We start from the raw sequence: 14,454 nt of genomic DNA on the forward strand, positions 1-14,454 counted from the left end.
GAGATGGACAGAGACAGGGAGATGGACAGAGACAGAGAGAGTGGAAGAGGTGATAGAGACAGAGACAGGGAGATGGACAGAGACAGAGAGAGTGGCAGAGGTGATGGAGACAGAGACAGGGAGATGGACAGAGACAGAGAGAGTGGCAGAGGTGATGGAGACAGAGACAGGGAGATGGACAGAGACAGGGAGATGGACAGAGACAGAGAGAGTGGAAGAGGTGATAGAGACAGAGAGAGTGGGAGAGGTGATAGAGACAGGGAGATGGACAGAGACAGGGAGATGGACAGAGACAGAGAGAGTGGAAGAGGTGATAGAGACAGGGAGATGGACAGAGACAGGGAGATGGACAGAGACAGAGAGAGTGGAAGAGGTGATAGAGACAGAGACAGGGAGATGGACAGAGACAGAGAGAGTGGCAGAGGTGATGGAGACAGAGACAGGGAGATGGACAGAGACAGAGAGAGTGGCAGAGGTGATGGAGACAGAGACAGAGACAGGGAGATGGACAGAGACAGAGAGAGTGGCAGAGGTGATGGAGACAGAGACAGAGACAGAGAGAGTGGCAGAGGTGATGGAGACAGAGACAGAGACAGGGAGATGGACAGAGACAGAGAGAGTGGCAGAGGTGATGGAGACAGAGACAGGGAGATGGACAGAGACAGAGAGAGTGGCAGAGGTGATGGAGACAGGGAGATGGACAGAGACAGAGAGAGTGGCAGAGGTGATGAAGACAGAGAGAGTGGCAGAGGTGATAGAGACAGGGAGATGGACAGAGACAGAGAGAGTGGCAGAGGTGATGGAGACAGAGACAAGGAGATGGACAGAGACAGAGAGAGTGGCAGAGGTGATGGAGACAGAGACAGGGAGATGGACAGAGACAGAGAGAGTGGCAGAGGTGATGGAGACAGGGAGATGGACAGAGACAGGGAGATGGACAGAGACAGGGAGATGGACAGAGACAGAGAGAGTGGGAGAGGTGATGGAGACAGAGACAGGGAGATGGACAGAGACAGAGACAGGGAGATGGACAGAGACAGAGACAGGGAGATGGACAGAGACAGAGACATGGAGAGGGACAGAGACAGAGACAGGAAGATGGACAGAGACAGGGAGATGGAGAGAGACAGGGAGAGGGAGGAGAGAGACAGGGAGAGGGAGAGAGACAAGGAGAGGGAGAGAGACAGGGAGGAGAGAGACAGAGACATGGAGAAGGGGGACAGAGACAGGGAGATGGACAGAGACAGAGAGAGTGGGAGAGGTGACAGAGACAGAGAGAGTGGCAGAGGTGATAGAGACAGGGAGATGGACAGAGACAGGGAGATGGACAGAGACAGGGAGATGGACAGAGACAGAGAGAGTGGGAGAGGTGATGGAGACAGAGACAGGGAGATGGACAGAGACAGAGACAGGGAGATGGACAGAGACAGAGACAGGGAGATGGACAGAGACAGAGACATGGAGAGGGACAGAGACAGAGACAGGAAGATGGACAGAGACAGGGAGATGGAGAGAGACAGGGAGAGGGAGGAGAGAGACAGGGAGAGGGAGAGAGACAAGGAGAGGGAGAGAGACAGGGAGGAGAGAGACAGAGACATGGAGAAGGGGGACAGAGACAGGGAGAGGGACAGGGAGGAGAGAGACAGAGACATGGAGAGGGAGAAGGGGGACAGAGACAGGGAGAGGGACAGGGAGGAGAGGGACAGAGACAGGGAGAGGGACAGGGAGGAGAGAGACAGAGACATGGAGAGGGAGAAGGGGGACAGAGACAGGGAGAGGGACAGGGAGGAGAGGGACAGAGACAGGGAGAGGGACAGGGAGGAGAGAGACAGAGACATGGAGAGGGAGAAGGGGGACAGAGACAGGGAGAGGGACAGGGAGGAGAGGGACAGAGACATGGAGAGGGAGAGGACAACTGATCATGACAGTGGCGGAGAAAGTGGTAGTGAAAGGGCGTGTCTGGAGTTCATGACCCCTGATGGACAGGACATCTACCTGAGGCTTGGCCACTCCCCCCAACGACGCTCCGCCCTCCGTCTCACACGCATCATCGTTCGCCATCAGCTCCTCACCCGGCTCACTCAAGGTGGGGAACATGCTTATGACAGTCTTACGATGCATTATAACTGCATTAATGTGTTATACACATAAATAAGGTGTTACTACTGAACGTGCTGTAGTCTGCCTCTGTCAGTGTCCTTGTTCTGGAACCATTGACAGTAGGAGGGTCCCTCAGCATCAAACTGTTCTGGAACCTGTGACAGTAGGAGGGTCCCTCAGCATCAAACTGTTCTGGAACCTGTGACAGTAGGAGGGTCCCTCAGCATCAAACTGTTCTGGAACCTGTGACAGTAGGAGGGTCCCTCAGCATCAAACTGTTCTGGAACCATTGACAGTAGGAGGGTCCCTCAGCATCAAACTGTTCTGGAACCATTGACAGTAGGAGGGTCCCTCAGCATCAAACTGTTCTGGAACCTGTGACAGTAGGAGGGTCCCTCAGCATCAAACTGTTCTGGAACCTTTGACAGTAGGAGGGTCCCTCAGCATCAAACGGTTCTGGAACCTTTGACAGTAGGAGGGTCCCTCAGCATCAAACTGTTCTGGAACCATTGTTTCAGCCTGTCTCTATGTAGCTCAGCCCAGCCCAGTGTTCCATGATTGCTTCCTGCACTTCCTGTCACATGGCCTGTGTTGACAGGAAGTTCTCTCCCTTTCTGCCCATTGTCATGGAGATGTCACAGGGCTGTTGTTGGAGAGTTCTGGTGGCTTTTGGTAGTTGTACAGGGCTGAGGGTTTGTTTGGTACCGATGGTTTGGTCCCGGATGGGTTGGTACTGGTTGGTTTGGTACAGGATGGTTTGGTACTGGTTGGTTTGGTACCAGATGGTTTGGTACTGGTTGGTTTGGTACTGGTTGGTTTGGTACCGGTTGGTTTGGTACTGGTTGGTTTGGTACCGGTTGGTTTGGTACCAGATGGTTTGGTACTGGTTGGTTTGGTACTGGTTGGTTTGGTACTGGTTGGTTTGGTACTGGTTGGTTTGGTCCCGGATGGTTTGGTACTGGTTGGTTTGCTACCGGTTGGTTTGGTACCGGTTGGTTTGGTACTGGTTGGTTTGGTACTGGTTGGTTTGGTACTGGTTGGTTTGGTACCGGTTGGTTTGGTACTGGTTGGTTTGCTACCGGTTGGTTTGGTTTGGTACCGGTTGGTTTGGTACTGGTTGGTTTGCTACCGGTTGGTTTGGTTTGGTACCGGTTGGTTTGGTACCGGTTGGTTTGGTTTGGTACCGGTTGGTTTGCTACCGGTTGGTTTGCTACCGGTTGGTTTGGTTTGGTACTGGTTGGTTTGGTACTGGTTGGTTTGGTACTGGTTGGTTTGGTCCCGGTTGGTTTGGTACTGGTTGGTTTGGTACTGTTGGTTTGGTCCCGGTTGGTTTGGTCCCGGTTGGTTTGGTACTGGTTGGTTTGGTCCCGGTTGGTTTGGTCCCGGTTGGTTTGGTCCCGGTTGGTTTTTAGTACCGGTTGGTTTGGTACTGGTTGGTTTGGTCCCGGTTGGTTTGGTACTGGTTGGTTTGGTACTGGTTGGTTTGGTCCCGGTTGGTTTGGTACTGGTTGGTTTGGTCCCGGATGGTTTGGTCCCGGATGGTTTGGTCCCGGTTGGTTGGTTTGGTACTGTTGGTTTGGTACTGTTGGTTTGGTACTGTTGGTTTGGTCCCGGTTGGTTTGGTACTGGTTGGTTTGGTCCCGGTTGGTTTGGTACTGGTTGGTTTGGTACCGGTTGGTTTGGTACTGGTTGGTTTGGTACTGGTTGGTTTGGTACTGGTTGGTTTGGTCCCGGTTGGTTTGGTACTGGTTGGTTTGGTCCCGGATGGTTTGGTCCCGGTTGGTTTGGTACTGTTGGTTTGGTACTGTTGGTTTGGTACTGTTGGTTTGGTCCCGGTTGGTTTGGTACTGGTTGGTTTGGTCCCGGTTGGTTTGGTACTGGTTGGTTTGGTACCGGTTGGTTTGGTACTGGTTGGTTTGGTACTGGTTGGTTTGGTACTGTTGGTTTGGTACTGTTGGTTTGGTACTGTTGGTTTGGTACTGTTGGTTTGGTCCCGGTTGGTTTGGTACTGTTGGTTTGGTACTGTTGGTTTGGTACCGGTTGGTTTGGTCCCGGTTGGTTTGGTACTGGTTGGTTTGGTACCGGTTGGTTTGGTACTGGTTGGTTTGGTACTGTTGGTTTGGTACTGTTGGTTTGGTACCGGTTGGTTTGGTCCCGGTTGGTTTGGTACTGGTTGGTTTGGTACTGTTGGTTTGGTACTGTTGGTTTGGTACTGGTTGGTTTGGTCCCTGTTGGTTTGGTACTGTTGGTTTGGTCCCGGTTGGTTTGGTACTGTTGGTTTGGTACTGTTGGTTTGGTACCGGTTGGTTTGGTACTGGTTGGTTTTAATCTATGGTGTATTAGCCATTCATGGCTCCCGAGTGGTGCAGCCGTCTCAGTGCTAGAGGAGTCAATACAGGCACCCTGGTTCGATTTCCAGGCTGTATCACAACCGGGCCGTGATTGGGAGTCCCATAGGGTGTCGCACAATTGGCCCAGCGTTGTCCAGGGTTTGGCCGGTGTAGGCCGTCATTGTAAAAAAAAAAATTGTTCTTAACTGACTTGCCAAGTTAAATAAAGGATCAATTTAAATGAAAATGTGTTGAAAAATAATATGGGCTCGACTGAAACGTCAACACATTAGCAAGAAGAAGAGGTCAAAAAGTAACGTATCTTACAGAACGATACGGTACTTGACAAGGAGGACTGTTTCTCTCACTTTGTATACGACAGTGTAGTAGAGGTATAGTACATCTGATAGTGTAGTAGAGGTATAGTACATCTGAAGTATACGACAGTGTAGTAGAGATATAGTACATCTGATAGTGTAGTAGAGGTATAGTACATCTGAAGTATACGACAGTGTAGTAGAGATATAGTACATCTGAAGTATACGACAGTATAGTAGAGATATAGTACATCTGAAGTATACGACAGTATAGTAGAGATATGGCACATCTGATAGTGTAGTAGAGGTATAGTACATCTGAAGTATACGACAGTATAGTAGAGATATAGTACATCTGATAGTGTAGTAGAGGTATAGTACATCTGAAGTATACGACAGTATAGTAGAGATATAGTACATCTGAAGTATACGACAGTATAGTAGAGATATAGTACATCTGAAGTATACGACAGTATAGTAGAGATATAGTACATCTGATAGTGTAGTAGAGGTATAGTACATCTGAAGTATACGACAGTATAGTAGAGATATGGTACATCTGATAGTGTAGTAGAGGTATAGTACATCTGATAGTGTAGTAGAGATATAGTACATCTGAAGTATACGACAGTATAGTAGAGATATGGTACATCTGATAGTGTAGTAGAGATATGGTACATCTGATAGTGTAGTAGAGATATGGTACATCTGATAGTGTAGTAGAGATATGGTACATCTGATAGTGTAGTAGAGATATGGTACATCTGATAGTATAGTAGAGATATAGTACATCTGATAGTGTAGTAGAGATATGGTACATCTGATAGTGTAGTAGAGATATGGTACATCTGATAGTGTAGTAGAGATATGGTACATCTGATAGTGTGGGTTGTTGGACAGTTACTCAGGTACTTCTACTTCTGTCTGTCTCTATTTATTTATTTATTTATTAATGGACAAGGGGAGCCTGATGATCTGAGACCAGCTGCTATGAGATAGTTATCTGAAAATTATCAAAATGTTTTACTGTATTATCTTATCATACTGTATTAATATGGTCACAGGTCTTATCATACTGTATTAATATGGTCACAGGTCTTATCATACTGTATTAATATGGTCACAGGTCTTATCATACTGTATTAATATGGTCACAGGTCTTATCATACTGTATTAATATGGTCACAGGTCTTATCATACTGTATTAATATGGTCACAGGTCTTATCATACTGTATTAATATGGTCACAGGTCTTATCATACTGTATTAATATGGTCACAGGTCTTATCATACTGTATTAATATGGTCACAGGTCTTATCATACTGTATTAATATGGTCACAGGTCTTATCATACTGTATTAATATGGTCACAGGTCTTATCATACTGTATTAATATGGTCACAGGTCTTATCATACTGTATTAATATGGTCACAGGTCTTATCATACTGTATTAATATGGTCACAGGTCTTATCATACTGTATTAATATGGTCACAGGTCTTATCATACTGTGTTAATATGGTCACAGGTCTTATCATACTGTATTAATATGGTCACAGGTCTTATCATACTGTATTAATATGGTCACAGGTCTTATCATACTGTATTAATATGGTCACAGGTCTTATCACTGTATTAATATGGTCACAGGTCTTACTGTGTTAATATGGTCACAGGTCTTATCATACTGTATTAATATGGTCACAGGTCTTATCATACTGTATTAATATGGTCACAGGTCTTATCATACTGTGTTAATATGGTCACAGGTCTTATCATACTGTATTAATATGGTCACAGGTCTTATCATACTGTATTAATATGGTCACAGGTCTTATCATACTGTATTAATATGGTCACAGGTCTTATCATACTGTATTAATATGGTCACCGGTCTTACCATTTCTTTACCATACTGTACACAGTTGATTCCTAAAGAGATGACATCATCATTTTGCCGTCATTGTAAAGAAGAATTTGTACTTAATTGACTCGCCTTGATAAAGCTTAATAAAATAAATAAATAAAAATCCCCCAAATCCCTCCTCTTCTCTCCTCCCCTGTCCTACATCCCCCTCTCTCCTCCATCTTCCTCTCTCCTCCTTCCCTCCCTCCTCCATCCCCCTCTCTCCTCCATCTTCCTCTCTCCTCCTTCCCTCCCTCCTCCATCCCCCTCTCTCCTCCATCTTCCTCTCTCCTCCTTCCCTCCCTCCTCCATCCCCCTCTCTCCTCCATCTTCCTCTCTCCTCCTTCCCTCCCTCCTCCATCCCCCTCTCTCCTCCATCTTCCTCTCTCCTCCTTCCCTCCCTCCTCCATCCCCCTCTCTCCTCCATCTTCCTCTCTCCTCCTCTCCTCTCTCCCCTCCTCTCTTCCTCCCATCCTTGTTTCCTCACTGACCCCTGTAGATGAAGGTCTAAGTGTTTTAGCTTGTGGGAATATGGCCAGAATCCAGAGACTGTGTGTGTGTGTGTGTGTGTGTGTGTGTGTGTGTGTGTGTGTGTGTGTGTGTGTGTGTGTGTGTGTGTGTGTGTGTGTGTGTGTGTGTGTGTGTGTGTGTGTGGTCTAATGTAGCATTCCATGGTTGGCTTGGGCTCTGCACTTATCCATACTCCTCTTGATGTGATGGGGTTTGACTGGACAGCTCTCTAAGGGATTTCTGTGTGTGTGTGTGTGTGCGCGTGCGTGTGTGTGTGTGTGTGTGTGTGTGTGTGTGTGTGTGTGTGTGTGTGTGTGTGTGCATGTGTTTCCCATCTACTGTATCGCTGTTAGTCAGATTACAGACATTTATAATATGACTGATAGATTACAGACATTTATAACAGGACTGATAGATTACAGACATTTGTAACAGGACTGATAGATTACAGACATTTATAACAGGACTGATAGATTACAGACATTTATAACAGGACTGATAGATTACAGACATTTGTAACAGGACTGATAGATTACAGACATTTATAACAGGACTGATAGATTACAGACATTTGTAACAGGACTGATAGATTACAGACATTTATAACAGGATTGATAGATTACTGTAACGTCGTTCTTCGTTTGTAGAAAGAGAGTCGGACCGAAATGCAACGTAGTGGTTACTCATGTCTAATAGAAATAGTGACACATGAAATAACTATACAAAATACAAAACAACAAACGGAACGTGAAACCTGATTACAGCCTATCTGGTGAAACTACACAGAGACAGGAATAATCACCCACAAAATACACATAGAAACCCCGGCTACCTAAATACGGTTCCCAATCAGAGACAACGAGAATCACCTGACTCCGATTGAGAACCGCCTCAGGCAGCCAAGCCTATACAACACCCCTACTCAGCCGCGATCCCAAATACTACAAACCCCAATACGAAAATACAATAACCCCATGTCACACCCTGGCCTGAACAAATAATTAAAGAAAACACAAAATACTAAGACCAAGGCGTGACAATTACAGACATTTATAACAGGACTGATAGATTACAGACATTTATAACAGGACTGATAGATTACAGACATTTATAACAGGACTGTTAGATTACAGACATTTATAACAGGACTGATAGATTACAGACATTTATAACATGACTGTTAGATTACAGACATTTATAACAGGACTGATAGATTACAGACATTTATAACAGGACTCATAGATTACAGACATTTATAACAGGACTGATAGATTACAGACAGGACTGATAGATTACAGACATTTATAACAGGACTGATAGATTACAGACATTTATAACAGGACTGATAGATTACAGACATTTATAACAGGACTGTTAGATTACAGACATTTATAACAGGACTGTTAGATTACAGACAGGACTGATAGATTACAGACAGGACTGATAGATTACAGACATTTATAACAGGACTGATAGATTACAGACATTTATAACAGGACTCATAGATTACAGACAGGACTGATAGATTACAGACATTTATAACAGGACTGATAGATTACAGACATTTATAACAGGACTGATAGATTACAGACATTTATAACAGGACTGATAGATTACAGACATTTATAACAGGACTGATAGATTACAGACATTTATAACAGGACTCATAGATTACAGACATTTATAACAGGACTGATAGATTACAGACATTTATAACAGGACTCATAGATTACAGACATTTATAACAGGACTGTTAGATTACAGACAGGACTGTCAGATTACAGACATTTATAACAGGACTGATAGATTACAGACATTTATAACAGGACTGATAGATTACATACATTTATAACAGGACTGATAGATTACAGACATTTATATCAGGACTGATAGATTACAGACATTTATAACAGGACTGTTAGATTACAGACATTTATAACAGGACTGATAGATTACAGACATTTATAACAGGACTGATAGATTACAGACATTTATAACAGGATTGATAGATTACAGACATTTATAACAGGACTGATAGATTACAGACATGTATAACAGGACTGTTAGATTACAGACATTTATAACAGGACTGATAGATTACAGACATTTATAACAGGACTGATAGATTACAGACATTTATAACAGGATTGATAGATTACAGACAGGACTGATAGATTACAGACATTTATAACAGGATTGATAGATTACAGACATTTATAACATGACTGATAGATTACAGACAGGACTGATAGATTACAGACAGGAATGATAGATTACAGACATTTATAACAGGACTGTTAGATTACAGACAGGACTGATAGATTACAGACATTTATAACAGGACTGTTAGATTACAGACAGGACTGATAGATTACAGACATTTATAACAGGACTGATAGATTACAGACATTTATAACATGACTGATAGATTACAGACATTTATAACAGGACTGATAGATTACAGACATTTATAACAGGATTGATAGATTACAGACATTTATAACAGGACTGTTAGATTACAGACAGGACTGATAGATTACAGACATTTATAACATGACTGATAGATTACAGACATTTATAACAGGACTGATAGATTACAGACAGGACTGATAGATTACAGACATTTATAACAGGACTGATAGATTACAGACATTTATAACAGGACTCAGAGATTACAGACAGGACTGATAGATTACAGACATTTATAACAGGACTGATAGATTACAGACATTTATAACATGACTGATAGATTACAGACAGGACTGATAGATTACAGACATTTATAACAGGACTGATAGATTACAGACATTTATAACAGGACTGATAGATTACAGACATTTATAACAGGACTGATAGATTACAGACATTTATAACATGACTGATAGATTACAGACAGGACTGATAGATTACAGACATTTATAACAGGACTGATAGATTACAGACATTTATAACAGGACTGATAGATTACAGACATTTATAACAGGACTGATAGATTACAGACATTTATAACAGGACTGTTAGATTACAGACATTTATAACAGGACTGTTAGATTACACACAGGACTGATAGATTACAGACAGGACTGATAGATTACAGACATTTATAACATGACTGATAGATTACAGACATTTATAACAGGACTGATAGATTACAGACATTTATAACAGGACTGTTAGATTACAGACATTTATAACAGGACTGTTAGATTACAGACATTTATAACAGGACTGATAGATTACAGACATTTATAACAGGACTGATAGATTACAGACATTTATAACAGGATTGATAGATTACAGACAGGACTGATAGATTACAGTCATTTATAACAGGACTGATAGATTACAGACATTTATAACAGGACTGTTAGATTACAGACATTTATAACAGGACTCATAGATTACAGACAGGACTGATAGATTACAGACATTTATAACAGGACTGATAGATTACAGACATTTATAACAGGACTGATAGATTACAGACATTTATAACAGGATTGATAGATTACAGACAGGACTGTCAGATTACAGACATTTATAACAGGACTGATAGATTACAGACATTTATAACAGGACTGATAGATTACAGACATTTATAACAGGACTGATAGATTACAGACATTTATAACAGGACTGATAGATTACAGACATTTATAACAGGACTGTTAGATTACAGACATTTATAACAGGAATGATAGATTACAGACATTTATAACAGGACTGATAGATTACAGACATTTATAACAGGATTGATAGATTACAGACATTTATAACAGGACTGATAGATTACAGACATGTATAACAGGACTGTTAGATTACAGACATTTATAATAGGACTGATAGATTACAGACATTTATAACAGGACTGATAGATTACAGACATTTATAACAGGATTGATAGATTACAGACAGGACTGATAGATTACAGACATTTATAACAGGACTGATAGATTACAGACATTTATAACATGACTGACAGATTACAGACAGGACTGATATATTACAGACAGGAATGATAGATTACAGACATTTATAACAGGACTGTTAGATTACAGACAGGACTGATAGATTACAGACATTTATAACAGGACTGTTAGATTACAGACAGGACTGATAGATTACAGACATTTATAACAGGACTGTCAGATTACAGACATTTATAACAGGACTGATAGATTACAGACATTTATAACAGGATTGATAGATTACAGACATTTATAACAGGACTGTTAGATTACAGACAGGACTGATAGATTACAGACATTTATAACATGACTGATAGATTACAGACATTTATAACAGGACTGATAGATTATAGACAGGACTGATAGATTACAGACATTTATAACAGGACTGATAGATTACAGACATTTATAACAGGACTCATAGATTACAGACAGGACTGATAGATTACAGACATTTATAACAGGACTGATAGATTACAGACATTTATAACATGACTGATAGATTACAGACAGGACTGATAGATTACAGACAGGAATGATAGATTACAGACATTTATAACAGGACTGTTAGATTACAGACAGGACTGATAGATTACAGACATTTATAACAGGACTGTTAGATTACAGACAGGACTGATAGATTACAGACATTTATAACAGGACTGTCAGATTACAGACATTTATAACAGGACTGATAGATTACAGACATTTATAACAGGATTGATAGATTACAGACATTTATAACAGGACTGTTAGATTACAGACAGGACTGATAGATTACAGACATTTATAACATGACTGATAGATTACAGACATTTATAACAGGACTGATAGATTACAGACATTTATAACAGGACTGATAGATTACAGACATTTATAACAGGACTGTTAGATTACAGACATTTATAACAGGACTGATAGATTACAGACATTTATAACAGGACTGATAGATTACAGACATTTATAACAGGATTGATAGATTACAGACAGGACTGATAGATTACAGACATTTATAACAGGACTGATAGATTACAGACATTTATAACAGGACTGATAGATTACAGACATTTATAACAGGACTGATAGATTACAGACAGGACTGATAGATTACAGACAGGACTGATAGATTACAGACATTTATAACAGGACTGTTAGATTACAGACAGGACTGATAGATTACAGACATTTATAACAGGACTGTTAGATTACAGACAGGACTGATAGATTACAGACATTTATAACAGGACTGATAGATTATAACAGGACTGATAGATTACAGACATTTATAACAGGACTGTTAGATTACAGACATTTATAACAGGACTGATAGATTACAGACATTTATAACAGGACTGATAGATTACAGACAGGACTGATAGATTACAGACATTTATAACAGGACTGATAGATTACAGACATTTATAACAGGACTCATAGATTACAGACAGGACTGATAGATTACAGACATAACAGGACTGATAGATTACAGACATTTATAACAGGACTGATAGATTACATAAATGTATAACAGGACTGTTAGATTACAGACATTTATAACAGGACTGTTATATTACAGACATTTATAACAGGACTGATAGATTACAGACAGGACTGATAGATTACAGACAGGACTGATAGATTACAGACATTTATAACAGGACTGTTAGATTACAGACAGGACTGATAGATTACAGAAATTTATAACAGGACTGTTATATTACAGACATTTATAACAGGACTGATAGATTACAGACAGGACTGATAGATTACAGACAGGACTGATAGATTACAGACATTTATAACAGGACTGTTAGATTACAGACAGGACTGATATATTACAGACATTTATAACAGGACTGTTAGATTACAGACAGGACTGATAGATTACAGACATTTATAACAGGACTGTTAGATTACAGACAGGACTGATAGATTACAGACATTTATAACAGGACTGTCAGATTACAGACATTTATAACAGGACTGATACATTACAGACATTTATAACAGGATTGATAGATTACAGACATTTATAACAGGACTGTTAGATTACAGACAGGACTGATAGATTACAGACATGTATAACATGACTGATAGATTACAGACATTTATAACAGGACTGATAGATTACAGACATTTATAACAGGACTGATAGATTACAGACATTTATAACAGGACTGTTAGATTACAGACATTTATAACAGGACTGATAGATTACAGACATTTATAACAGGACTGATAGATTACAGACATTTATAACAGGATTGATAGATTACAGACATTTATAACAGGACTGTTAGATTACAGACAGGACTGATAGATTACAGACATTTATAACATGACTGATAGATTACAGACATTTATAACAGGACTGATAGATTATAGACAGGACTGATAGATTACAGACATTTATAACAGGACTGATAGATTACAGACATTTATAACAGGACTCATAGATTACAGACAGGACTGATAGATTACAGACATTTATAACAGGACTGATAGATTACAGACATTTATAACATGACTGATAGATTACAGACAGGACTGATAGATTACAGACAGGAATGATAGATTACAGACATTTATAACAGGACTGTTAGATTACAGACAGGACTGATAGATTACAGACATTTATAACAGGACTGTTAGATTACAGACAGGACTGATAGATTACAGACATTTATAACAGGACTGTCAGATTACAGACATTTATAACAGGACTGATAGATTACAGACATTTATAACAGGATTGATAGATTACAGACATTTATAACAGGACTGTTAGATTACAGACAGGACTGATAGATTACAGACATTTATAACATGACTGATAGATTACAGACATTTATAACAGGACTGATAGATTACAGACATTTATAACAGGACTGATAGATTACAGACATTTATAACAGGACTGTTAGATTACAGACATTTATAACAGGACTGATAGATTACAGACATTTATAACAGGACTGATAGATTACAGACATTTATAACAGGATTGATAGATTACAGACAGGACTGATAGATTACAGACATTTATAACAGGACTGATAGATTACAGACATTTATAACAGGACTGATAGATTACAGACATTTATAACAGGACTGATAGATTACAGACAGGACTGATAGATTACAGACAGGACTGATAGATTACAGACATTTATAACAGGACTGTTAGATTACAGACAGGACTGATAGATTACAGACATTTATAACAGGACTGTTAGATTACAGACAGGACTGATAGATTACAGACATTTATAACAGGACTGATAGATTACAGACAGGACTGATAGATTACAGACATTTATAA

At 40.4% G+C, this 14,454-nt stretch overlaps 1 protein-coding gene across 1 annotated transcript in view; it reads left to right on the plus strand.

The window, feature by feature from the left end:
* The first annotated feature begins 1,866 nt into the window (after positions 1-1,866).
* The window catches only part of stard13a (StAR-related lipid transfer (START) domain containing 13a), a 78,166-nt gene continuing 65,578 nt past the window's right edge, over positions 1,867-14,454 (plus strand). The window contains 1 exon segment of the mRNA XM_046317378.1: positions 1,867-2,086. Coding sequence (XP_046173334.1) covers positions 1,897-2,086 — 190 coding nt within the window. The 5' untranslated portion in view covers positions 1,867-1,896.

Source organism: Oncorhynchus gorbuscha, linkage group LG20, assembly GCF_021184085.1.
Source record: "Oncorhynchus gorbuscha isolate QuinsamMale2020 ecotype Even-year linkage group LG20, OgorEven_v1.0, whole genome shotgun sequence".
In the NCBI taxonomy this organism is placed as follows: Eukaryota; Metazoa; Chordata; class Actinopteri; order Salmoniformes; family Salmonidae; genus Oncorhynchus; species Oncorhynchus gorbuscha.